Source organism: Carex rostrata, chromosome 23 (genome assembly GCF_964058835.1).
Source record: "Carex rostrata chromosome 23, lpCarRost1.2, whole genome shotgun sequence".
Lineage (NCBI taxonomy): Eukaryota > Viridiplantae > Streptophyta > Magnoliopsida > Poales > Cyperaceae > Carex > Carex rostrata.
In genome coordinates, this window is record NC_135940.1 from 6,301,351 (window position 1) to 6,329,350 (window position 28,000).

Genomic DNA, 28,000 nt, shown 5'->3' on the forward strand with positions numbered 1-28,000 from the left:
ATTTAGAACTCTTTCACTATTAAGTTCTTCAATTTTTTTCTTCTTTTTACCATAATTTTTTTTTTTCAGGTTAAGCGCTAAGCCAAGATATATTTAAATAAATTCAATCATTAATTAAACTGAATCTGAAACCTAAATATAGTAATATTGATTATAAGAATAAATATATTTATATACGAACTCTCTTTATTATTTTTCTTAAGCAAAAAATGATTTATTATCATTTAGCTGCTCATTATCATCCATCGGATAGAAAATTTCATAACAAAACTAGATAGCTTCTCGCAAAAGATATACTAAGAATTCGTCCATATCGAAAATAAAAATCGCTAAAGGTTATTATCCTCGTTTAATTTGTGTCAAAATGTGTATTTTAATTTGTGTCAAAATTTGTATACACTTGATTTGTTCAATTTAAGATGAAATCTTGACCTATTTATCCCAAAAAAAAAAAGCTTTATGCTCTGCTTGCCCGATTCATAGATCCCAGCCATACAAACGCAATCAATTGGATACAGTAGGTCCGCACGGTTGCTCCCTGCGCCGGGTATGTTGCGTCGCACTTACCAGAAATTAGCCACTTGATAGAGTCTTTAGAAGAGGATATCATATGCGAGATTCGTATCCTCTGACATATCTCAACTTTTGCGTGACCGACGTCTACGGTGCCTATTCGGGGATAGCGCAGGGGGCAGTATTCTTTTTACTTTATGATTGTGTAGAAGGTATTTGAACGGTTGAGATGTTCCAGAAAAACACTCAAAGTTTGAGATATCTCAGAAGATGCGAATTTGGTTTAAGCTGAGTTGCGCCACATTTTAGCCTTTTATCCACCCCGCATCGCGCCTCACTTCCTCACACCAGTCACACGCACACATAACCAGAGGAAAAGCAAACGAGCGGGAGCGGGAGCGGGAGCGAGAGAGAGAGAGGCCATGGCAGTAGCGATTGGAGGGAGTCTTAAACTGAACCTGGAACCTCGGATGAGGATGGGGTTCCATCGCGCCACAGCAAGATATCGAGGTCACCTCTCCTCCCCGCAGCTGCCATTCAGCTGCCATTCCTCTCTCTCCTCTTCCCCAAATCTCAGTAACCAAACTCCCCTTCTTCAGGTCTATTGCTTCTTCTTTTTTCACCACATTCACATTTCAATTGCACAACTGTTCAAATTATGTATTGCCAATTCTTTTTTATTTAGTCTTATTGTTCCAAATTGTAAATGATTGCTGCAAGCAACAAGAAGAAGTGGAGCAAGATCAAGGAATAATGTGCGAGGCATGCCAGGGAAACGGATGGCTGCTCTGTGATTTTTGCAATGGTAAAAAAACAAATGTTCAGGCAAAGAAGAACCGCATCTATCGCCGCTGCCCTACTTGTAAAGCTGTAAAAATTAAAAAAGAAAAATCATTTCTCAGTTCTGTACTGTTTTATTTATTACATGCTGAATTAAAGCTTGTGATGTCCCCACAAACCCTGAAACGGGTCTGGACCCCCAATCCGGCCCAAGTTAGAATTTACGGGGCCCTTTAATATTCATGCGGATTCATATCAGACGGTCCGGATCAAAACTCAAATTTGAGTTACTTTAGGGAACCGAACTCTGCTGAAATCTACCCCCTCTCCTCAAACATCAAATTAAGCTGGATTACTGTACCTGACCCACATCATGTACCAGTCCGGCTGTGTATTATTCCCACTTGCCTTTTTGAGCACACAAACTGTTCCCTAAGTTAGAATCTAGCTTTGAAAACCCCAATTGGCGTATGTGAAGTGAATATTTACTGGATCAGCCTGAAATTTTTGTTTTTTTTCCTCAATTTTTACTTAAAATACTTCGTACAAACAACCTCATTGTTGTTTAATGCAGGTGGGCTGCGTATTGTGTGAAAAATGTAAAGTGTACAAATGCGTAACATTTCCTGACTTCCTTGATGATGTCACCCAGCTTTAGGCACTTAATTAGTTAACTGTATATTCTATGATAATCAGTTTAAAATTTTTTTTTTCTATTTTATTATTGTTCTATTTTTCCCATTTTTATTAATCAGTCTTCAATATGTTTTTTTTTCTTTTTTAAGTTGTCTGTGTCGTAGGCTATTAAGTAGAGGATTGTGGGCATTTATTATAATTAATGTTAGCTTAGAACTTCAATTTATGGTGAAATGTTTGCAACTTGAGAGCTCAAAGTGACGCTACTTCTTTTTTCCAGTATAATTACCTTCTTATTTTTATAATTTCTTAATTTGTAATGCATAGAGTGATGGATCTTCAATGCTTGGCTGCAACATTTACAAAAATCCAATTAATATAGAAGTCCTGTTGAAATTGTTTCAAGCTTTGTTGACATTACAAAGTTTTAAGACTCTAACAAGTGAAATATTTATTCATAACTTGGGAGCCATTTGCTAATATAAATTAAGAAAATAAAGATCTGGTAAGATGGCATTGGACTTTATCATGAGAAAGGATACAAAAGACTAAACTACTCTTCAATTTATTATAATAAGTTGATTGATTAAAAATACCATAATTAAAATCAAGGTTCTAAATAGTGGCGCTATAGCGTTTCCAGACCATAAAAGCTATGGCGCTATGAGCGTTATAGCGGCGCTATTTGGGTATAGCGCTGTTTTTTTAACCAGTATGCTATGACGCGATAAACGCTATTTAAACCTTTGATTAAAATAATTGGACTAATTTAAACTACTCTTTAATTCTACCACAAGTATAATAAGTTATATTTAGCATGTTTATGGCACATGCTTTACCATATTAGAATTAACTGTTTTTACTATTATGATTAGACTGTAATATTAATTTCATTAATACTATTGGTATACAACAAGCTCCTCATGCAAGAAATGATTGCAAGAAGGAATTTCATGTTTAATCAAGGGTGAGTGAGCCTTTCACCATACATATCAATAGAGACCGCATGTCTGTATTCCACCTGTTCTTTTATATGCCATTTATCTACTGCTATTTGCTAAGTGTCATATATCAAGGATACTTGAATGATTGTCATGTCAGGGAGAGCTTCATCTGTTCAACTGGTTAACAAATCTGCATCCGTTTCTATGTTGTGTGATCTGTTCAAGGAACCCAACTCGAGTGTTAAGCAATGTGTCGACTAGGGCTGGATTCAAGTAGAATGAATAGGGGCAATTGACCCATATTTTTTTTTTTTTTTTTGTATTTATGTATGATTATTTATATCATTTAATGGGTACTGTAAAATTGACATCCATTCTCAGCATGAAAATTTGATATGATTTGCCCCCAATATGTGTTTAACCCCAAAGTTTGAAAGTCTGGCCTCGCCTTTGGTGTCGATGTCTCTGTACATAGGTTCTTTTAGATAAAAATTACATGATGCTAGGATGTGGTACCATGTTTTAAGCTTGGCTGATTATGGGAACTAAAATGTTGTAAGCAGGTTTTTGCTTGTTCTTTTTTTTTTTTTCCTATTTCTGGCATCTGCTCTGTAATGTTTGTAAGTAGGTATCTGTTTTTGCTTCTTTCTTTTTCCTATTTCTGGCATCTACTCTGTAATGTTTGTAAGTAGGTATCTGTTTTTATCTATACAGTTGATTACCAGCCTGTGACAAATGTTTCTAAAGAGATCAACAGAAAAAAAACAGAAAAGAATAATTACAGCCCCAAAATTTCAAAATCTACTATCATATGATTCATCTATACAACTTTTCTGTGCAAGAAACAAGGTTGTTCTCTCCTTAAGTTTGGATACTCAATTCTTGCAAGAGTCTATATATACAGATAGCCAAGTCATTGATAAAAAAACAAAAGTGAAATTTTAGAGGAGGCAAATACCTACTTGCCTCTAAAAAGTAAAAATAATAATATCACAAAAAAGAATATCCCGTTATCATGGCTGTTAAAAATTTATGGTTTGGTATTCTTATTCTCTGTATCACTACTTTTATGATTGGAGTACAGGCACAAGCGGGACATGGCGAGAGCTCCCAACAGGTAATACCTAGCCTCTGTACTTAATAACAAGATGGTTTTTTGTTTTATTGTTATCATGGTCTTTTAATTTAAACTCTTTTAGTGCATACCGTGTTCATTTCTTTTGGATGGAATTCTCGATCAACATAATTTTGACGATATACATATTTTGAACCAGCCTGAAAGCATTCGACGTATCACTGCTGAATCAAACGATAGAAGAGCCATCTCCCGTGGTGGGTTTGAATCAAACAGATCGTCAAGCGATGCTTTCTTCCATAAAAGTACATCGGAGTCTCTGGCAAATGCTGGTGACACTGAAGAAGCTGTATATTTCAACACCCTTAAAACAAATTAATACACGAGGAGGGTTCAAATGCACCCAAATTTTTGTGCACCCAAATGCACTCTATCTTTCAAATTCTTTTTATCCGTTTTCAAAGTCCGGATAGTCAATCCAAACTGTTAGATGCGATCTATATATTAAGATGTGCTTGGAGACCAAATTTTACATTTTTTGGAATTTTTTTACTATTTATTAAGCCACTTTGAAAATCGCTGATTTTACATTTTCTGGACCACTGGATCAGCGATTTTCAAAGTGGCTTAATAAATAGTAAAAAAATTTCAAAAAATGTAAAATTTGGTCTCCAAGCACATCTTAATATATAGATCGCATCTAACGGTTTGGATTGACTATTCGGACTTTGAAAACGGATAAAAAGGATTTGAAAGATAGAGTGCATTTGGGTGCTTACGGGGTAATATTAGCGTATTTGATGTTCAAACAACAAATCCAAACCGTTAGATGTTCAATCTATATTAAAATCTGCTTGGAGACCAAACTTTACATTTTTTGGAATTTTTTATTATTTATTAAGCTGGTTTGAAAACCGTTGTTTTCAATGCTTCAGAAATTTAATAAAAACAACGGTTTTCAAACCAGCTTAATAAATAGTAAAAATATTTCAAAAAATGTAAAATTTGGTCTCCAAGTAGATTTTAATATAGATTGAATATCTAACGGTTTGGATTTGTTGTTTGAACATCAAATTCGCCGAAGTGCTGCCGGCAGCAAATTAGACAGCCCCTATATATATATAGAGTTAGGCTGGGGTGCTATGGATAGCATAGTGGCCTCTATGCTACGGCTCAATATTCGAGTTTTCAAAATCCAAACGGTCGATCCGAACCGTTCATCTTATTCTCCATATTAATATCTGCTTGGAGACCAAATTTTATAATTTTCTGAATTTTTTTACTATTTATTAAGCCACTTTGAAAATCGTTAATCCAACGGTTTTACTGTTTTGTGCAGCCACCGTTGGATCAACAATTTTGTAAAATACTTAATAAATAGTAAAAAAATTTAGAAAAATGTAAAATTCGGTCTCCAAGCAGATATTAATATGGAGAATAAGATGAACGGTTCGGATCGACCGTTTGGATTTTGAAAACTCGAATATTGAGCCGTAGCATAGAGGCCACTATGCTATCCATAGCACCCCAGCCTAACTCATATATATATACACATATATATACATATATAGAGAGAGTAACTAATGTGCATTCGAATGTATATGGGTCAGAATACATACGGTCCAAATTTGACTTTTCAAAATCCAAACAGTCGATCCGAACCGTTCATCTTGTTCTCCATATTAATATGTGCTTGGAGATCAAATTTTACATTTTTCTGATTTTTTTTACTATTAATTAAGTATTTTACAAAATTGTTGATCCAACGGTGGCTGCTGGCTGCTGATTTTACTGTTTTGTTAAACCACCGTTGGATCAACAATTTTGTAAAATACTTAATAAATAGTAAAAAAATTCAGAAAAATGTAAAATTTGGTCTCCAAGCACATATTAATATGGAGAACAAGATGAACATTCGGATCGACTGTTTGGATTTTAAAAAGTCGAATTTGGACCGTATGTATTTCGGCCCATATACATTCGAATGCACATTAGTCACTACATATATATATAGAGTTAGGCTGGGGTGCTATGGATAGCATAGAGGCCTCTATGCTACGGCTCAATATTCGAGTTTTCAAAATCCAAACGGTCGATCCGAACCGTTCATCTTATTCTCCATATTAATATCTGCTTGGAGACCAAATTTTACATTTTTCTAAATTTTTTTACTATTTATTAAGTATTTTACAAAATTGTTGATCCAACGGTGGCTGCACAAAACAGTAAAACCGTTGGATTAGCGATTTTCAAAGTGGCTTAATAAATAGTAAAAAAATTCAGAAAATTATAAAATTTGGTCTCCAAGCAGATATTAATATGGAGAATAAGATGAACGGTTCGGATCGACCGTTTGGATTTTGAAAACTCAAATATTGAGCCGTAGCATAGAGGCCACTATGCTATCCATAGCACCCCAGCCTAACTCTATATATATATAGAGAGAGAGAGAGAGAGAGAGAGATGGACTTGGGTGAGACGCGGAGCACCACGCGTTTGTACTTCACGCCATATTTTCATTTTCAAAGTCCAAACAACTGATCCAAACCGTTAGATGTGATCTCCATATTGAAATGTGCTTGGAGACCAAATTTTACATTTTTTGGATTTTTTTTACTATTTATTAAGCCACTTTGAAAATCTGAAAATCCTGGTGAACAGTAAAAAACAGTAAAAATTTCTGGACCACCGGATCAACGATTTTCAAAGTGGCTTAATAAATAGTAAAAAAATTTCAAAAAATGTAAAATTTGGTCTCCAAGCACATTTCAATATGGAGATCGTGTTGAGCGGTTCGGATCGGTTGTTTGGATTTTCAAAATGGCTAAAATGTACCATGGAGCACCAAACGCGTATACTCCGCGTCTCACCCAAGTCCATCTCTCTCTCTCTCTCTCTCTATATATATATATGAGGAGGGATCAAGTTACAACAAGTTACCACAACCATTTTCTACATTTTCAAAGTCTAAATCGTCGATCCAAACCGTTAGATGTGATATCTACAATAAAATGTGCTTGGAGACCAAATTTTACATTTTTTGGAATTTTTTTACTATTTATTAAGATGGGTACAAAATTCAATGGTATGAATAATTTTATATTTTTTTAAAATTTGTTTAGTATTTATTAAAATGTGTACAAAAATTATTATTTTCAAATAATTTGGATCATTGAATAACAATGATTTTCAAAAATTCTAAAAAAATAGCAAACAATTTCCAAAAAAATGAAAATTTTGTTCTCCAATCACACGTTAATATGGAGATCATGTTGAACAGTTACGATCGACTATTTGGATTTTGAGAGAGAGGTGTTGGCTAATATACCAACGTTGGAATAGAGCAGTTCGTTATACCGAACGAGTTTTTAAGATTTTGTAGTCCAAATAATCGATTTGAAGTGCTCAACGTGTTCTCTATATTAAAATGTGCTTGGAGATCAAATTTTATATTTTTTCGGGCTTTTTAAAATCCGAGTTTTCAGATTTTTTTTTTATCATATTAAACAGTGATTCTCAAAAATTCGAAAAAATAGTAATTTTTTTCAAAATATGTCAAATTTTAATATGAAAAAGACGTTGAGCAATTCAAATCAATTATTTGGACTATGAAATCACAAAACCACTGGGTATAACGAATTGCTCTACCAATGTTGGTACATTAGCTACTCATATCTCCATTTCCAAAGTTCAAATAATTGATCCGAAATTCTCAACATAATCTTCATATTTATGTGTTTGGAGACCAAATTTTTACATTTTTTGGAAACTTTACTATTTTTTTAGACTTTTGAAAATCAGAGCTTTTTCATTAAATAAAAAAATATCAGAAAAACACTGATTTTCAAAAATTCTAAAAAAATAGTAGAAATTATATAAAAAATATAAAATTTTGTCTCCAAACACATATCAGTATGAAAATCATGTTGAGAAGTTCGGATCAACTGCCTAAACTTTAAAAATAGAGATATAAACGGGAAGCATCGTATAGAAAAATTAATGAGAACTTCTCCCTTTTTTTCATTATAGCATGCTATGTATATTACAACGAATCAAAACTTGACCGGCTTCGTGGCGTCACTAACTGTGTATGATCTGGCCATCAAGAGAGGGCAAATGAGCAGGTCTTATATAGTTATTCAAAATAATAATGAGGATGAAGAAATTGCTGCTGGATGGGCGGTACGTAATCAAAACCATTATTGAATTCATTTTTCCAGCGAAATATAATTTCTTTTCTTATTGGTGCAAACTATTATTCTTTAGTTTTGACATCAAATGAATTCACGAGCAGATTGACCCTTGGATGTATGGCGATTCAAAAACTCGATTTTTTATATATTGGAAGGTACGAATTATTTTTTTTCTTTGTTTCTTTGGCCTCTAATATTTTTTTTTATCCTTTCCCCTTCATTTGTATTCTTGTCCGGTTCTTTGTTAACTAATTCTGTTGTACTTTATTGGATGAACAGGGTCCTGGTTGTACTAATGTAGAATGTCACAATGGATTTGTATATCAACAAGGCGCTTATTTAGCACCTGGGGATATACTGGATGGAGGCAATCATATGACAATAAAATTTCTAAAGGTAATTAAGATTCATATTCCATGTCATGTAACTAATCATAAAAGGTCCTAGTACTGTTGGTCACCCAAAAGTCAAGAATTCAATTTCCCCTCATTATTTCATAGCTTTTCTGAAGATTTACAAAAAAAAAAAAAAAACCATCAGTACAATTCTTGTAAAATTAAGTATACATATCTTGCCTACTAAAATGGCACTTGTAGATCTACCCTGATATATTTTTCTTTGTTTTTGGTATAATGGTGATGTAGGATGGCGCAGGAAATTGGGTGTTGTATACTGGACCTAGTGATGCTTATGTCAGTAAGATAGGTTACTTTCCTGCATCTCTTTTAACCGATCTACCTGTTCAAGCAGCTCGTGCCTCCTTCGGCGGTGGTGTCAGATTCATTGATAATCTGGAGAGCCCACCAATGGGTAATGGTGTTTTTGCAAAAGATAATATTCCACCTGGACAACCTACACCCGCTTGGATGACCGGCGTCAATTTTGTTCGACCGGATGGTTCATATTACCCGATTGGTTCGTATACTTACAGACTCGGCTATCTAAACTGCTACGGGCTCGGGAAATTTGTGATTGATAATGATCATTTTGTTTATGGTGGACCCGGAGGTTGTTATTCCTAGGGATACAGGAAGTGGTTTTTTTAATTTTAATTGAACTGGCTGTTGTATTTTTGATCCTACAAATGCACGACCTTACATTTAGCATTGTTATGTAAAAAAAACTAAAAAACAAACAAACATTGTTATGTAAAAGTTCTCGACTTTGTACTTCTTAAGTATTACTGTTCAAAAAAGCACCACCTGGAACTAATTTTTATATGATTTTGGATTAATCTTTATTATTTTTGTACTATTGTTGAATGCGAGTCAACTATTACTTTATTTTCTACTTTTGGTGATGTCAACCAGTACTTTGTTAATTTTGTACGTGTGTTCGATTTGTGATTTGTGACCAGATATGTTTAGTTTCTCCAATGAATCAAACCTGGATCAAATTTTAGATTGGATTGTTTAGCCATGCCAGCCACAATTTGAATTCAACCCAGACAATACTAATTTTATTTCATTTTAGATAATTGAAATAAATTATAAATATAATTAGCAGCCAAATTATACTGGGGTTCACCAGGTTGGTAGGTACTGTTTAAACTTACTGACATATATAAAAAATGGGATTCTGATTAATTTAGAAGTTTAAACATTTGAACCTTGTGTGAGATAACAAAGTTCAATCAAAGTAATGCTTGCTTATTGGGTTTTATGCTTTTAATTGCTACTGTTGTTAGGCTCTGTTATTGCACACGTTGTAATTGCTAAGTTTGCATGCTACTGTTTTGGTTTGGGCCTTCTAGGAGAGAGTGTTGGGCTACAACAGAGACCTTTTTGATGTAAATTCCTTTAATGTTCAATATATCACACCTGAGAGCAACGTCCGCCTGGCTTTACTCAAAAAAGAAAAGAAAAGAGAGAGATAACAAAGTTCAACGCATTAGAAAAAAGAAACATTTCAACCTTGTGTGAGATAACATTTAAACATACAATTAACATTCAATTAACTTTTAAACATACATGAACTTACAATTAACACACAATTAATTTCTCTTTCTAATTGTGGACTCTACAGGGCAGTTGTTGCACTGGTTGGGGGGGGGGGGGGGGGGGGGGATCTCGTGGGAATTTACAAAAATATGGAAATATAAGGCTCCTCACACTGTACAAATTTTTGGTTACTTACTGTTACAGAACAGGCGGACCCTGACGAAAGAGAACCTGAGAAGACGAGGCATGAACTGTAACACCTCCTGTATCATGTGCAACAACTGCCCTGTAGAGTCCGCATCACACCTGTTCTTTCTATGCCCATACGCAACAACAGTATGGTTCCATCTTGGAATTAGGGGAGACAGCGTCATCACGGCAAATCAGATGTCAGTAGAGGCGATTTGGAACCAATTTATAATCAGAGCAAGATCTAGAAGTTTAAACATTGACCAACACATGACCAAGGTGCTTTGTGGGGTGTGGGCAATCTGGAAACAATGCAACGAGGTCTTATTTGGAGGAAGGAAAATACCACCTCAGACACTAGTAACAACAATAAAACAAGATGCAAAGCTGTGGGGGAAACACTGCTGAGAACACGCTTTTTAACCTCTTGTGAGTTGCTCTGAATACGAATACTGGTACGGTGCTCTGAATGCTGGTGCAGTGGTACTTTTGTTGTAGCGTTTTAGTCTTTAATTTTTAGATATCTCTACTACTTGAGAGGTTTTGTAGTCTTATGATATCTGTAGTTGTAGTGTAGTTTCTTTGTAATTTGTATTTAATTTTCTCAAAACGTTGTACACATATTTTAAATTCAATACAACTTGGCAGCCACTGCCAACTTTAAAGAGAGAGGGAGAGAGATAATAAATAGTACAGCTCAGAATTTATCTAATCTACTATTCAACCAACAATTTTCTGTGATAGTTATCTCTACCGGAAATAAATTTGTTGCTATTCAAAAGGAATAACAGGAACCTGTTATTTTAATCTCAACCGTTCAAATTTTTTTATGCGCAAATCTTAACAAAGAAATTTTTTTCAATCGCAAATCTCAATGAAGATCAATAGTTAGGATCAGAATAACAGCAGATTTATTTCCATCTCTACCAATTTGGTCAAATTGTTCTCCTCAAACAACAAAAATAAGGCACAAAAAAGGTGAATTATTTCCTAGTTTTTTTATTTATCTTTTAAACTTAAACTTGTATATAAACAAAGCCAAAAAAAAATCTGACAGTTTGAAATTGAAATTTTAGTTGTCCCCCCCACTGAACTTCAGCCAAAATGTCAGCAATAGTCAGATCAAATTCTTCCTTCCCCGCTCGAGATTTGAAGCCAGTCCCATGCAACGCGCCCTTACAGTTGGTCTAGAACAGTTGTTCTCAAGCTCAAATTGGTAGAAATCACTCCTTCTTTCATTCAATCTTCGGCCAACACATTTAATATCACTAGACTACAAACACATCTTTAGCATTTTATAAGAGGCTGAACTATATAAAAACCTTAAAAATGCCAAATAAATTTCAATTTAAATGAATACTACTTTTTTTAAATTATAGAGGTCGCTAAGAAACCCTGGCTTAGCTTATAATCTGTCTCTGGAAATCAGTTCTTCCAAGATGTAATTGGACTTATATTAAAATAATTATGCATTGTATACTACAAATTATATATATAACTATATTTTTAATTAAAAGTAATTGATACAATTAAGGTTATCTACAATATTAATGTGTTACAAAAAATGTGGATCTTTGATGTGCAATTTACTATATAATGTTCATTTAATTAATTGATGGACTGAATTGAATAATTATCAAATAAGACATTCAAGAGTTTTTTCAACTAATTAATAATGATTTCGTTCGGAGGTATAAGATACGCTGAACACTCTCTCAATCATCTCATGAGATGGGACACTGAATTTTTTTTGGAGAATATAAGATCGAAGTAAATTTTTTGAAAGAGTTGTTATCTTGGAAGATCAAGTTTGGTGGCACTCTCACACTTTAGAGAGACATTAATTGGTTTAGGTACGCTTTCTCATTCACTGTTAGATTCAACATAAAACAATTTTGAATGAGCGGCGATAATTTATGTTGGCCCAAACAAGTGGTATCATAACCGTTGATGTATATTGATGTGTTTGTTTTCGATATTATTGATAAATTTTTGTGCTGGAGATCTGGTTTGATTGTTGAGATCGTAGTAAATTTTTCTATTTGACTTTTAAACTTAATCCAAAAAAATGACAGTTTGAAACTGCAATTTTAGTTGTTCCAACACGTACAACTTATATATAAGGACAAAGCTGCAATAGATGATCAATGCTATTTCAGCATCCATCTTTTGCATTGTGACAATATTTTTGAAAATACCAAATTTGTTTAATCAACTTATGAATCGTCAACCTCTGTTTTTACGAGAAAGATCCAAATTAAATTATTTCCATAATGACCAAATGAGATGTTCAATGTGCTCTGTTTTTTCTCAAAACATACAATTCTTCTTTTAGTTTACTATATATTGAGATAAATTTTGTGCATTAATTATATACACAGCTGAATCAGCGATAAAACTACGAAATAAGGAACTCAAATTCACATGGCTTTCAAAGAATTATGCTTTGGAATTATCATTCTTTCTATCACCATTTTTCTTATTGAAGAAGTACAAGCCGAAGAGTTAAATAGCGAGATCTCTGAACAGGTGATAACTTTCTATGTATGCTATGATACATGAACAAATATTTCAATCACAATTTACAAACAATAATAATTTCAGAAGGAGACTTATGGTTATTACGGTTCTCTAATTGAAATTTGCTAATCACTTTTTGTTCATTCGTTTTGTCATGCAAGATAGAATTATATATCGACTATCTAAATTTTGAACGTAAGATAAACATTTTTGTGCCAGCCTGGAAGAATTCAAAATAGCATTGAATTAAAAACAAGGAAAACTGCCTCTCTTGGAGGGCTCAAATCAAACAGTTCATCAAATCATCTCTCCTTCATACTAGTCTCACAACACCTTCTCTTGAAGATTTTGACGATGTCCAAGAAGCAGTAAATTTACATCTCTTTGAGAAAACCTATTTTCAATAAATCATATACGTGGCTGCACTCAAAAGATTAACATTCCCCTTAATTTTCTATTCTAGCATGTGTATATTATACAATGAATCAGTACTTCACCGGCTTCATAGTGTCACTAACTGTGTATAATCCCACCGTTAATAAGAATGGGCAAATAAGTAAATCCTATATATCAGTATTCAAAGTACATGGAATCAGCATGCTGACGCGACCGAAGAAATTCAAGCTGGATGGGTGGTACGTACATACATAAAATCATTTAAATCTTTTATATGTAAAATCTTTCATATTTAACGTTTAATGAATTATCATGAAGGTTGATCCTTGGACATATGGTGACTCAAGGACTAGATTTTTTACGCAAGTGAGGGTACGCGCATATTTTTCTTTTTTTCTTTTGCCTTCAAAACATTTTTTATCCTTCTTTTATTTTTTGTTTAATCTTATTTGGTGTTTTCCTTAGCTATTGTGTGTGTGTTTTTTGCGCATGCATCAGGGTGCAAACTGTCTAAGTTTGGATTGTCATAGAAATGGATTTGTATTACTTAGCTTTTTTTTTTTTTTTTTTTTTTTTTGCGCATACATCAGGGTGCAAACTGTCTAGGTTTGGATTGTCATAGAAATGGATTTGTATTACAAGAGGGCGCTTATTTAGCACCTGGAGATGTACTGGATGAAGATAATCATATGACAATAAAGTTTTTCAAGGTGAAAATGAGAGCCAATTTAAATTATTTTTTACAAAATCAAAAGGGGTGGAACTAGAATATGTAGATTGGAGTGTTGAAACGTAAATTTCATAAGATGAATATGTGACTATTGGGATTTGAATCGGAAGTCTCAACAATCATAAAATAGAATTCTAATCATTAGACTACAAGTACACATTTAGCATTTTATTATAAGAGGTTGAACTATATAAAAACTTTTTCAAAAATATCAAATAAGTTTCAATTTAAATGAATATTTTTTTTTTAAATTATAGTAAATTAAAAGAAGAATCTTTGATGTACAATTTTTGGCTTATGATATGTCCCTGGAAATCAGTTGGCAACTTTTTAATACAGTATAATTCTCATAGATGCAGTATTTATATCTTTAACTTACTAATTGAATTACTCTTTAGGTTCACCCTGAATTTAATTTAAAAAATTGGTGATGTAGGATAATAGCACAGGAAATTGGGGGTTGTCTGTTGGACCTGGTGGTGCTTATCTCAGTCAGATAGGTTACTTCCCTGCATCTCTATTCACCGGGTTATCTTTTCAAGCAAATTACGCTAAGTTCGGCGGCTATATATGTACAAATTTATCAATTCTCTGAAAAGCCCTCCAATGGGTAATGGTGTTTTTGCAAAAGATAATACTCCACCTGGACAACCTACTGCTATGATGATCGACACCAATTTTATTAAACCGGATGGTGAATTTTACCCGATCAGTTTTTATTATTACAGACTAGGTTATTTAAGCTGTTATGGGCTCGGAAAATTTATGATCGATGATGATCGTTTCGTCTACAGTGGACCGGGAGGTTGTTATTCCTAGCGGTAATTAGAGAATAACTAGTTCATCAAACTTGAGCATGATATTTGTTCTGACAGGTGGGCCTTGTTTTTCATTGACACAACTATCATTTATTTCTTGCAATTGTCAGTGCATTTAAAAATGTATTACCAGTAAAATCGGAGTTTATGATTCTATGATTCTATCCTTCTCAAGAAATTATTTGTCAGGTCAAAATGGCATCTCATGGAGCTCAGATCTTATCATGGATTATTTTTTGCTATTTTGTGCTTTTGTTGGATTATGTTTTTTGATCCGATGTTTTGTTTCTCCAACCACATACTTCCAGTGTTCAAACGGTTCAGATTATTGAGTTTTTAACCAAATTGGAAAATTTTGATTTAAATAGATCGGTTTTTCAATTTAAATGAATCAGTTCTGTTGAAATTTTGAATTATTTCGGTTTAAATGGATCGGTTTGGTTTAGACTTCTCAAAATTGACTAAACCGAACTAACCGGTTTATATTGCTTCGACTCTAATTTTATTGGTGTTATAATTAATGATTTCATTAAACCGAACCAAACCGTACCAATTCAAACTTCAATTGTTGTATGTGTTAGTGTATAACAATGTATTCTTTTTGTTAATAACGGTACCAAGGCTTACTTCGATTTTTTCGGTTCAGTTCTTAATCGATTGCTAGACTTAATCGATTCGGTTCTATTTTTAAAATTAAAAAAAAATTGATTTGATCATTTAACTTCGTTTGAACCGAATTTGAACACCCCTACATACTTGTAATAACTTAATATGTTTTGCTCAAAAGAATTTCACCCATTATGTCATGTTGTACATTTTATGTTTGTAAAATTGTGGTTCTTTATGGAGCAATAATTTGTATTGTTTGGGATTTCTTCTCAGCATTTGTTGGTTGACGTTCATTTATGAGAAAAGGTTTTCATCCACAGTCATTTGTCCACGGTTTGTCCACAAAACTGTCCGACTCTACTTTCCACCCGTTTTTAACGAACTAACTATACGTACCGACATTCCTTTAAATAAGCCTTCCCAATTTGATTCTCTCCGTTTTTGAAATTCAATTCATTTCTCCCTTCACGGAAACAAAATCTCAGATGCTCCCCTCTTTCTCCCTTTAGGAGGGAACTGATCGCCGCTACCAGTGGCCACACCGTCACCACATGCTCTGAACTCCGATCAGCCTACCACGACTGCTTCGATCGGTGTTCTTTTGCTTTCAATCGCTAAAATCTCTGATGCTCCCCTCTTTCTCCCTTTACGGAATCTTTGAGCATCGATTGAACTAGAACTAGGACTAGGAGCACTGATCGAATCTTTCAGCATCAATCGAACTAGAACTAGGAGGTAACTGATCGCCGTCGCCAGTGGCCACAGCCGTCACCGCATGCTCTAAACTCCGATCTGCCTACCACGACTGCTTCGATCGGTGTTCTTTTGCTTTCAATCGCCAAAATCTCTGATGCTCTCCTCTTTCTCCCTTTACGGAATCTTTGAGCATCGATTGAACTAGAACTAGGACTAGGAGCACTGATCGAATCTTTCAGCATCGATCGAACTAGAACTAGGAGGGAACCGATCGCCGTCGCCAGTGGCCACAGCCGTCACCGTATGCTCTGAACTCTGATCAGCCTACCACGACTGCTTCGATCTAGTACAAGGCCGAAAGGACCAAGACTTCTCTGCAAAAGATGCATGGGTCAAGGTACAATCAATACAAGGATGCACGGGACAATAGCGTTCTGGCTGAGGTACTTTTATATTCTTTCTGCATTTCCATGCCAATCTCTCTCTCATTGTCTCTCTGGCACAACTTGTGTTTCTAATTCAAGAAATTGAGTGTAGTTAAAGGTTGGCGACAGACATGAAACAGCGCGATTCTTCCACTGCAACAAGAGAGGTGTTGACCCACCCTATATTTCTTGAAAAGGTGTTCTTTCTTTTTTAACTTAAATGTAGTATTTATTAATTTAACTGATATTAGAAAATTAATTATGTTCCTATTCAAAATATTTAGGTGTGGGGAAAAACAGGCAGTAAGATCTATGGCCCTGTCACTGGTACTGACTACCAGGACAATCAGCTGCGCTTCAGACTATTGTGCTTGGTTTGAAATTTTGTTTTCTAAAAGTTCAAATCAATTTTCTTATGCTGTTGAATATATTCTTATCTGTTTGGTTTTCTTCGATATCTCAGGCTACTCTTGAAGCAGGATTATTAATCTCAACAATTTTAGTACTAATCCGTCAAGGTAATTGCTTAAATATTAGTTTCTACTTCTAGTACTCAATTTTAACACAATTTTACATAGCTTTTAGGTGTGCACGGGAGGTGTTCGATACAATACCTAAGCTAGAGAACAAACAAGTTCAATCCAAAAGCAGTGCTGTGAGGTGTTCGATACAATGCCTATTGTTGGTTTTTTGTATTTACCTTCTCTGATTCATTTTTCCTTTGCAATGTCGATTTTAATTGAGATTACTGACTCGATCTCGTTTTTTATACATGATCGCAATGGAACCTTCAATCGTGGCACGCAATCGAATAGAAGTTGTTTTTGTTGAAGAGCACGGCAAAATTCAAATCTAGTAAGTTATTTATGTTGAATTTGTTGTTTTTCGTTGTATGTAGTAACAGATCTAGCATTTCAAATGAAATCTGGAGGAAAAAGATGATAGAGAGGCAATATGGAATAATGATCTGTTAATTTTACTGTATTGCCCCGTTAATTTTACAATATTCATCTTGTCATTTTACAGTATTCATCTTGTGGAAATCTGGAGGAAATAGATGATAGAGAGGCGATATGGAGTATTGATCTGTTAATTTTACAGTATTGTCATGTTAATTTTACAGTATTCATCTTGTCATTTTACAGTATTCATCTTGTGGAAATCTAGAAGAAAGAGATGATAGAGAGGCGATATGGAGTATTTATCTGTTAATGTTATAGTATTGCCCCGTTAATTTTATAGTATTCATCTTGTCATTTTACAGTATTCATCTTGTCATTTTACAGTATTCATCTTGTGGAAATCTGGAGGAAAGAGATAATAGAGAGGCGATATGGAGTATTGATCTGTTAATTTTACAGTATTCATCTCGTGGAAATCTGGAGGAAAGAGATGATAGATAGGTGATATGGAGTATTGATCTGTTAATTTTACAGTATTCATCTTGTAATTTTACAGTATCCATCTTGTAATTTTACAATATACAAGATTCAATTGAAAATTCTACTGTATACAAGATTCAATTTTACAGTATACAAGATTCAATTGAAATTTCTACTGTATACAATATTCAATTTTACAGTATACAAGATTCAATTGTAAATTTTACTGTGTAGAAGATTCAATTTTACAGTATACAAGATTCAATTTTACAGTATACAAGATTCAATTTTACAGTATGTAAGATTCAATTGAAAATTTTACTGTATACAAGATTTAATTTTACAGTATACAAGATTCAATTTTACAGTATACAAGATTCAATTTTACAGTATACAAGATTCAATTTTACAGTATACAAGATTCAACCCAGTGCGGAAGCTAATAATTAACTTTAATTGCCAATAACCGCTAATAACTAACTCTAACTGCCAATAACTTCCTATAACTGTAATTTTCGAAAGTACAATTTGAAAGTACATTTATTTTGTCCTGTTGTGCAAGTTGCAATCTTTTTCGAACTATCATGGGACCACTTCAAATAGTTGCTAGATGTTTTGTGATTAACTGATATATTTTATGTGATATATTGTATATTTATACAGCATGTAGAAGTAATTTTACAGTATTCGCGCAAGTCAAAGCTGTGGACAAATGGTGGACAAAAGGCTGTGGACAATTAGACGCTTCCTTCATTTATAAATACATCTAGACCCCTTTAGTTGCTCCAGGTTCCAAGATGATGTAATTCGACTTATATTAAAATTATTATGCATTGTATACTACAATTTATAATTATATTTTTATTTAGAAGTAATCAATACGATTAATTAAGGTTATCTGAAATATTAATGTTTTACATAAAATGTGAATTGTGTACAATATAATGTGATAATATTCATTTAATTAATTGATGGATTGGATTAAATAATTATCAAATAAGACATTCAAGAGTTCCTTTAATTAATTAAAAGTTTTGGTTCTGATGTACAAAATACACTAAACACTCTCTCATACACTAAACATTCTCTCAATCATCCCATGAAATAGGACAATATGTTGGAGAATAATCGAATATAAATGTATAGAATTCAGGTGAAGAACTAGAAAATCATGATACGAAGTGCTAAAACTTAAAATGCATAATATATACTTTTTTAAACCAAATGCATAATATGTTATTGGTGGAAATTGAACCAAAACTCTCCACAACCACAAAATATGTTCTAACCACTAGGCTACAAAAGAACATGTGATATTTTATGAAGGAGGCTAAACTATATAATTTTTTTAAAAAAATATATAACTGAATTAAATTTAAATATATATAACTAAATTTTAAAATCATAGGGGTGAATGTAGATCTAGCCCTGATAGGACCGAAGTAAATTCTTTAAAAAGTTGCTATTTTGAAAGATCATGTATGGTGGCACTCTCAGACTTTAAGAGAGAGATCGAGACGTTAATTCAGGTACGCATTCAGTTTTAAATTCAACGCAACAATTTTGAACAAGCGATGGTAATTTTTGTTGGCCCCAACAAATAGTATGAGAACCGTTCTGTGTTAAAATTAAAATTAGGAAATGTAGGATTAAAATATCGGTACACCCATTGGTTTTCGATATTGCTGAAAAAAATTTGTGCTGGAGATCAGGTTTGATCATTGAGATCGTAGTAATTTTGGGTTAAGTTTCACTGGAGAAGAAAGGCTGGTGGCGATTTCTATCTATGGTCGAACATAAACATAGACCAGCCAAATTTACGTGTATAACCGCGGTAAACCCGGCCCCGCTCGTGTTTTGATTCGTTGTTGTGGATCGCGCATGAATTGCTAAAAGAATTCATGGCGTCAACTTCCTGTTAACCACGTTAGACCGCGCGAACCCAGCGCGTCACTAATTCCAGGAAGAGGAGGAATCAAGTTACAACAATTTTTGAGTTACAATAAGTTATAACAAGCATTTTCTACATTTTCAAAGTCCAAATCGTCAATTTAAACTGTTATATGTGATCTCTACAATAAAATGTACTTGGAGACCAAATTTTACATTTTTTGGAATTCTTTTACTATTTATTAAGATGGGTACAAAATTCAATGGTCTGAATTTGACTAGTTTTTGTACTCATCTTAATAAATAGTAAAACAATTCAAAAAAATGTAAAATTTGGTCTCCAAGCACATTTTATTGTAGAGATCACATCTAACGGTTTGGATCGACGATTTGGACTTTGAAAATATAGAAAATGCTTGTTGTAACTTGTTGTAACTCAAAAATTGTTGTAACTTGATTCCTCCTCTTCCTGAGGAGAATTAGAATAAATTGACTTGAACCCTAATTTACTTGAATTAAAATAATTTTTTTTGGAGTAAATTAGAATAAAGCCTTGTTAATGGTAATTAGAATTAGAAGTTTAGAACCCAATTAGCTAATGAATTTGAATCCAATAAGCTATTTAAATCCAATTTTTACTCTGACAGAAATTTTGCATCCCCTCCTGCCTGTAACAAGGGACCAGTTTTATTTTTGGACTTGTAACTTTGATATTTACCAGGGTTCTAAATAGCTAGCTATAGCGGCGCTATAGCTATGCTATAGCTTTTTCAGACCATAAACGCTAAGCTATGAGATAAAATTGCGCTAACTCAGCTACGACCGCTATAGCTATAATAGCTGACCGTTATTATCGCTATATGAGACCCGCTATAGCTACCGCTATGCTACATGTTTTTTTTTTTGCAATTTATATGAACTTCTGTACTTCTATTATTATTTCTAATGCTACATGGTCTTCTACGATAAGTATACTAAATCAAACTATATGCTTCTATTTTTATTTGTGATTTATTCTATCATTCTATATCGAGAAATATTCAAATACTAATTCTTCATTTTGATTACTCTTTTTATAATATTCATTTGTAAAATTATTATCGTTCGTTTCAATTGAAAGCTGATTTTGATTATTATTATAATTATAAAATGTTTAAATATGTATATTGACTTCCTTTACCTTATAAAATTAATTGCTCTTTGTCTATTATAATATGTAATACCATGAAGTATAAACTATTAAATAATGTTACTTTTTAGATTTTTTTTTCCTTCTTATTTGCGTAATTGATAAAAAGTATAGACTTAGATTAGTTGTCATTTAGTTGTTACATCAATTCTCTAATATTGATTATGTTGATAATTAGTAGAAATATAGAATATAAAGTTTGAAAAGGGAAAATCGCTATGTGTGATAGCTTCCGCTATAGCTACGCTATTCGCAATAGCTTTTTTTTTTTATCTCCCCGCTATGCCGCTATAATCGTTATTTAAAACCTTGATATTTACTGATTGTTTGTTAAAGCCTAGAGTATTGGTTTTTAAGTATAGTTTAATTAAGCCTGCCAGTAAAGACCAATTTAAGTAATTTATTTTTTCGTTCAAGTACGGTTTAATTCAGGATTAAGTTTAATTGCGATAAATTAAATCTACATGAAAATTGAAAATCGAATTAAGAAAAATATGTATACTACATAAAGAAGGATGGATCTTCTGACCTCTTAAGCATGCCACGTCATTTGTGTTTTTAGCCGTATGATATTCATTTTTATTGATCTAACGGTTGTCAATTCTGTATTATGATTATTGATTTTGTGATTTTCTGGCAACTCCTATGCATATATTAGTATTTTAAGTCACTTTATAGTCATTTGATAGTGTTTTTAGACATCTAGATGATGCCAAAAAAACATCATATTTTTTTTCTTCTTCCAATAATGGTATTTTTTCAGCAAAGTTAAATCCTATAACATGTGACCATTTTAGGTATGCATGAAAATGAGTCGTTGAAATTAAAAAATATATATTTAATAAAAAGATAGCGCTCAGTGCATAATGACTCTTTTGGCTTTTGTGCACTTGAATTTTTTTAGACGCAAACTTTGAAGAGATATATGTTTAAAGAGAGGATTCAAATGTCTCTATTTTTTGTGTGTCCATCATACTTTTATTTTTAAGAACTTCAATAACTTGAAATTTAAAACTTAAAAGTCAAAATAAAACTGTTAGATATGATCTAAATTTTTATATATGCACACGTAAAAAATTATGACATTTCAATTTTGTTTTGAATGTTATCAAGAGCTTATAAAATGTACTAATGTGGATAATTTCTAGACGTTGATTTTTCAAATGATTGATTCACATAAAAAAAAATTAAAATATGATATTTTTTTATGAGCACGTAGAGAAAATAACATAGATCACATCCAGTGGTTTTATTTTGACTTTTAAGTTTTAAATTTTGAGTTATTAAAGTTCTTAAAAATTGAGGCATGATGGAGGCACAAAAAATGGAGACATTTGAACCCTCGTCATATTTAAAACACATTACTTAATGAACAAAATAATATTGTTAATTTTTTTAATATCTCCATTATTATATTAAGCAAGCAGATGTCTGATCTGCCAACGACTTTGATTAAAAGATGAAATTTTGGATTAAATATTAACTCTCATATCAAATATTTTGATTCTATGCATCTATTTTATGTTTTTAATATGTAGAAGTCTAAATTTATTTAGAAACGTACTCACCACACGTACTCTTTACATGCAAATTAATCTTTCTAAATGATCCTGATTTCTTTCCTTTTTTATATATCATTTAAAGAATTTTGAATTGGTTGATAATTGATTGGTCATGTCTTCATTTTTTTTAGATTATTTAAGAAATGTTATTTGTCATTTAATTTATCATTTTGTATGAGATATTTTTATAAAAATATGTCATTTAATATGTTATTTAAGAAAACATTATTTACATGTAAATGTCATTTAATATGTTATCCAAGAAAGAGTTAATTTCTTATTTACCCTTCGTTGTTGAATTTCTTATTTACACCTCTACTCTTAGTTATATCTCACATATCCCTCAACTCTCATTTTTCTTTTCTATTTACCCTTTGAATTAATAACCCACAATTAAATATTATCTAATTTATTTGTTTTCCATTATACCCTTATTCTTTATCTTTGATTTAAATTTTGCAAAGAGCACCATTGTTGTGCATCCTCCGATTGAAATATTGTAGGCCAATTTCGATACCGTGGCTATACCGTTCCCGCAGTCCATCTAAATAATTGTAGCAAATAATTTTTGCCAACTAAATAAATTGCCAAAACAATACAATACTCACTATTGAAAATTATATAAAACTAGGTGCGTCTGTTGCGGCTTTGCCGCAACCCAAATTTGATTGGTTATGCTGACGTCCATTTCTTTTTTCTTCTCAACGCATACAATATACAGTACCATAATCTCACTCGTTTTCTGATAGCGCAATCAACTGTTTGGAATGTTTCCTTAATCGGAATATTTCATTATTGTCTCAACTAATGTTTTAGCAAATGAACCACCACTTTACGTCCTGAATCAGCATTTCAGCTTGCAAGTCCTCAGTACAAGCTTTCGGATATCCATATCAGAGTTAATGTAAAAGCGGAAGTAATACAAATAAAAAGTCAGTCAATACAACCTGACATGTTCCAAATTAGTTTCTGGTAGTTCAAACGAAACCAATTAGTACAAAATTCTGGGAGTTATCTTGAAAAATATTTTTGACTGAATGTGCACAAAAGGAATCATACATCCAACCCAAAAGAGGTTCTATTTATAGTCACACTGACAACATGAGAAGTCACAGTTTGTGGTAAGATCCATTATTGACCAACGAATGCTAAACTACCTAACATATCTCCTATTTTTTCCTAATCTCCTCTTTAAGCTCGTACAACCCCTAACACCTTCCTCACCTTTATGACCCGAATCTGAGCTCAAATTATATTTGTGGTCTAGCATGTCTAGCTCCTTCACAGGACATTTGAAAGACAGGGCCCACCGCCTTGCTGCTTCCTCTGGCAGTCATCTCTCCCCTTTCCTTTTTTCTTTATTCTCTATTTATTCTCGATTTTGCTTGTTTTGTGCTATTTGCCTTGCTAATATGAAATAAGTGCAAACATCCATTAACATGTTGTTTGGGTGTACTCATTTTTAAATTGTAAGTTCTTTTAATAAATCAGGTTTCAAAACTAATAATAACAGAATAAAGAAAACTAACCTCTGTGTTATTTGATGATTTAATACCTGAAAAGAAGAAAAAAAAAAAGAAGCCAAATGTAAGTGTAACATACATGTAATGCCTGCTCGAATCGACAGTTTGTAGAACTTGCTAAAATCAAATCACCAACTCCACGTGTACTATGCATTAAAGCATCATGCATTAAAATTATGAAGAAAAGAAAAATATTTCCATCAATATACCTAATCTAAACAACACATTTGTTGGTCATATGCCTCAAGCATCACATGCCTATGCCTAATTCATGAAAGCAAAAGGAACAAGTACAGAAATAACTAATAGTTCTAAATATAATTTGGCCATCTATATGGTACCAAGCATGGTGGAAGTATTAATTTGGCCCACAGCAGATGTTGATTTTTCTGACAAAGAGCAATAGCTAATCTTAAACCTAGGAAACAACCTTATGAGCAATGTGATTATCTTCTACCCACTCAATCAAATTCAGAACCCAAACTCTCTACTATCCCCCACTGGAATTCTCTTAATATAGGCACAAACTACAATTTAGCACAAAAACTAACTAAAATCAACAAAGAGAATTCACTGTAGCACACCTTGCATTGGACCTCTCATCAAGTGTTCTCTTTCTTTCTGACTCCAGTAATAAAATAAGCCATGGAAGTACATAAATCTTACAGACCGAGTACAGCGAAGAGGGGAGAGTGCCGATCTTCTTCTTTTTTTTTCTGGGCAGAGGTTTGCGTTGGAGGCGAGAAAGGAATAAGCAATAAGAAGAGATTGAACAAAAGAACCGATCTCTCCAAAGCACCGCAGAAGGCGCAAGAAAGGATAGTGGGAGACCGGAGGGAGTCCACCAAGAGAGTCACGTACCAACAGGGTAGCACGTGGCGATGGTGAAAAATAGGGGAAGGACAGGTAGCACAGACGGGGGCTAGTAGCAAGGGGAAGGAGGAATTTTTGTCTGCTGACGATATATGAGAAAATGGGAAAAGATCTGATGCGTGAATCTATGATCGGACGGTACGAAATTGGGTGTACTGTTCGCAGCTACTGCAACAACCCATTCTCCCCAGCAATTACAATCGGGGAAATAGCAAACAGGAGGGAGAATTTTGCTGCTGACGCTAAATGACGAAATAAAAAACGATTTGATGCATCAATTTAGAATCAGATGGAAATGAATTGGAGTGTCACTATTCATTGATGAGGTCACAACTCACGAACTGATCCGCGCTATGCGTAGTACCATAGCCTCACTCTATTTCTCTTATGTTATTGTTTTAGCAAAAAAAAAAAAAATTGAAGGAAACATATGGCTAATTTAGAGAAGTAATTATTCATATGGAAATTATAATTATGTTGAACGGTTAGAATCAACCATTAGGAATTTTGAAGCGCAAAAAAATGAACCATAGTACGTACCCATCCGTGCTATGCACCTCATTGAACCCTATTATATTTAGTCTTTTGCAATATGGAAAAATGTGATGACTAAACCCAAATTTAAAAAAACAAAAACTTATACTATTCATGATACTAAGTGGAATTAATCTTGTTAAGATATTTACATCTAAATAAGCTGAATTCAATTATTGGCATCAGGTTGATATAAAGAGATAAATATATTGAATTATATAATGTATAACTTACAACAAAAGATCCCGGAAAGGCAACCTTAATTCCACTAAAATCAGCAACAACTCCCTTCTTAGATTCTGTCCAGCAGAAGCTCCTGATTTGTAAACAGAGGCATGAATTTTGCATAATTAGAATAATGGTGCTTCAACTGAGGGGTGAAAGCTACTCAGCTAATCATTTTCTACCTATTTTAGAAAATTGTAAAAAAAAATTTAAAAATGAAAAATTTGATTTACAGGTACATTTCCATATGTACAGCATGTTCAACGGTTGAGATAGAATGTTGGGACTTTAGAAATAGAGATACTTATCCATAGTACGAACTGATCCGCGCTATGCGTAGTACCATAGCCTCACTCTATTTCTCTTATGTTATTGTTTTAGCAAAAAAAAAAAAAAAATTTGAAGGAAACATATGGCTAATTTAGAGAAGTAATTATTCATATGGAAATTATAATTATGTTGAACAGTTAGAATCGACCATTAGGAATTTTGAAGCGCAAAAAAATGAACCATAGTACGTACCCATCCGTGCTATGCACCTCATTGAACCCTATTATATTTAGTCTTTTGCAATATGGAAAAATGTGATGACGGTTGAGATAGAATGTTGGGACTTTAGAAACAGAGATACTTATCCATAGTACGAACTGATCCGTGCTATGCGTAGTACCATAACCTCACTCTATTGCTCTTATGTTATTGTTTTAGCAAAAAAAAAAAAAAATTGAAGGAAACATATGGCTAATTTAGAGATTGCTAAATGTCGAATCTAACCAAGAGTCAATAGTTTCCAAACTTATTGTCTTGTTGTGTTATTTTAACAAATGGAAACTTTGTGCATCATTTTTAATGCGATTGGTTGTTGTTCTTTTCTATACATATGTTGGGCGATGAACATTTGTTTGGGTGAGAAAGATGTTGTGGCGAATAGTTTGCTTGCATACACTTTGAAGGTAAACTTTATACAATTAGGCAATAAATTCATAATCATGAAATCAAGAGTAGTAAATGAGAAGAACATAGAGAACACTGTACCTTCATTCTAACAGCCAATGATGCAGTTGATTGTACTTCAGCCGTCTTCCTACATACATTTGGAATCCCAGAAAATAAATTACTTCATAAATTATTTCTAATTCACAATTCAGCACTCAGTCAGGACAGAAGAGATTTGCGTCTTCAATCGATACCACATGTAATGATAGATTAGCTGAATTAAATACTGCGCTCAAGTGAATGCTGATACTGACAGAGTGAAATGGGATGAAAGATTAGCTGAACGAACCACTGCTCTCAAGTGAACGCTGATACTGACAGGGTGAACTGGGACGAAGAATTCGTTCATCTAATTCTGTAAATTAATTGCTACCAGTGGCTAATAATGGACCGAGACCTAACTATAAGTCAGAAGTACCAGTGTGTGACGGGATTGGAAACAGGAATTAGAAACTAAAATGTGAAACCCATGTAACCAAAGCTTAATGGTAAGGAGACAACGGAAATGAAATTTGATTAAATCAAAAACCAAAAAGAAAAACCAAAATAGAACCTTTAAATTACATACCATGCATTAATCGATTGTTCACACAAATCAGTTATTCTCTCTTGTATATGTCTGAGCCAGCAAGGAGTCCAATTGGAAGAGGCCAAGGTCAAAGATTGAGGGGCATTCTACGGGAACAGTTGAGACTTCATCACCTGACAAAACCCAATTTATTCAGAATTGTTCCAGCTTTTTGAGGAACTTTTTTTTCAAAAATTTAATTAGATTTCCAATTTTGTTTGTCCTATCTAGTTGCTTTCAACCTTGACAAAAAAATCGTAAAGCCAATTTTGCTATTTGAAGAGCCTTTTGCCCATGTATATTATCTTGGATATTAATTAATGGCAGAAAAAGAAATTGATATATTGCACGTAACGTAATATTTTTGAAATACTTTTTCCATGGTGCATTCGAAAAGCAAAAAATCAAGTAAAATTATTGTAATCAATACCAGTTACCCTTAGATTGTAAGAGCAAACTTAATTAGCCAATTTAAAAAGTCGGCTCGGCTCCAGCCAACTATTATAGTTCCATACCATAGTTGTACCGACCTGGTTGCTAGACGCTCGAATGAATGGAGGGAATGAGACGGTAGACTGCGGCAGAGCTGACCGAACACAGGAGCATACACCGATTAAGTAGAGCTAGGTCAGCCTTCTCAGCGGCGGAGCAGATAAAGAGTCGAAAGAGAAAGGGGAAGAGCTGAATAAAGCGGAGACACGTGTGGGATGAACTGAGCACGCGGCCGTCACATAGGAGAGGAGAGCGAGGGACAGCTGTGCAGGATTTGCGAACGAAGCGAAAGAGAAAGTTGA

At 33.4% G+C, this 28,000-nt stretch overlaps 2 protein-coding genes and 1 long non-coding RNA gene across 5 annotated transcripts; 2 read left to right on the forward strand and 1 right to left on the reverse strand.

The window, feature by feature from the left end:
• Positions 1 to 849: 849 nt before the first annotated feature.
• On the forward strand, positions 850 to 2,186 carry LOC144575110 (uncharacterized). 2 transcript variants are annotated; one of them, XM_078325233.1, is made up of 3 exons: positions 850 to 1,112; positions 1,234 to 1,375; positions 1,868 to 2,186. In XM_078325233.1, exons 1-3 carry the CDS (start codon positions 936 to 938, stop codon positions 1,885 to 1,887), a joined length of 339 nt encoding a protein of 112 aa, XP_078181359.1. In that variant the 5' UTR covers positions 850 to 935; the 3' UTR covers positions 1,888 to 2,186. The 2 variants fall into 2 exon arrangements, with proteins under 2 accessions (XP_078181359.1, XP_078181358.1); XM_078325232.1 differs by having other exon boundaries at positions 853 to 1,112; positions 1,234 to 1,383.
• Positions 2,187 to 3,331: 1,145 nt separating this feature from the next.
• LOC144574887 (uncharacterized) lies at positions 3,332 to 9,364 on the forward strand. The gene is made up of 7 exons (XM_078324982.1): positions 3,332 to 3,501; positions 3,566 to 3,990; positions 4,148 to 4,297; positions 7,978 to 8,130; positions 8,243 to 8,296; positions 8,421 to 8,537; positions 8,786 to 9,364. The coding sequence occupies exons 2-7, from the start codon at positions 3,889 to 3,891 to the stop codon at positions 9,161 to 9,163; spliced, it is 954 nt and encodes a 317-aa protein (XP_078181108.1). The 5' UTR covers positions 3,332 to 3,501; positions 3,566 to 3,888; the 3' UTR covers positions 9,164 to 9,364.
• A 13,994-nt stretch (positions 9,365 to 23,358) lies between these two features.
• LOC144575014 (uncharacterized) lies at positions 23,359 to 27,989 on the reverse strand. 2 transcript variants are annotated; one of them, XR_013518341.1, is made up of 6 exons: positions 27,737 to 27,989; positions 27,207 to 27,340; positions 26,678 to 26,726; positions 25,652 to 25,733; positions 24,017 to 24,042; positions 23,359 to 23,894 (listed from the first exon to the last, which is right to left on the reverse strand). It is a non-coding gene; the product is annotated as an uncharacterized LOC144575014 (long non-coding RNA). The 2 variants fall into 2 exon arrangements; XR_013518342.1 differs by having other exon boundaries at positions 27,722 to 27,989.
• Between the last annotated feature and the right edge of the window lie 11 nt (positions 27,990 to 28,000).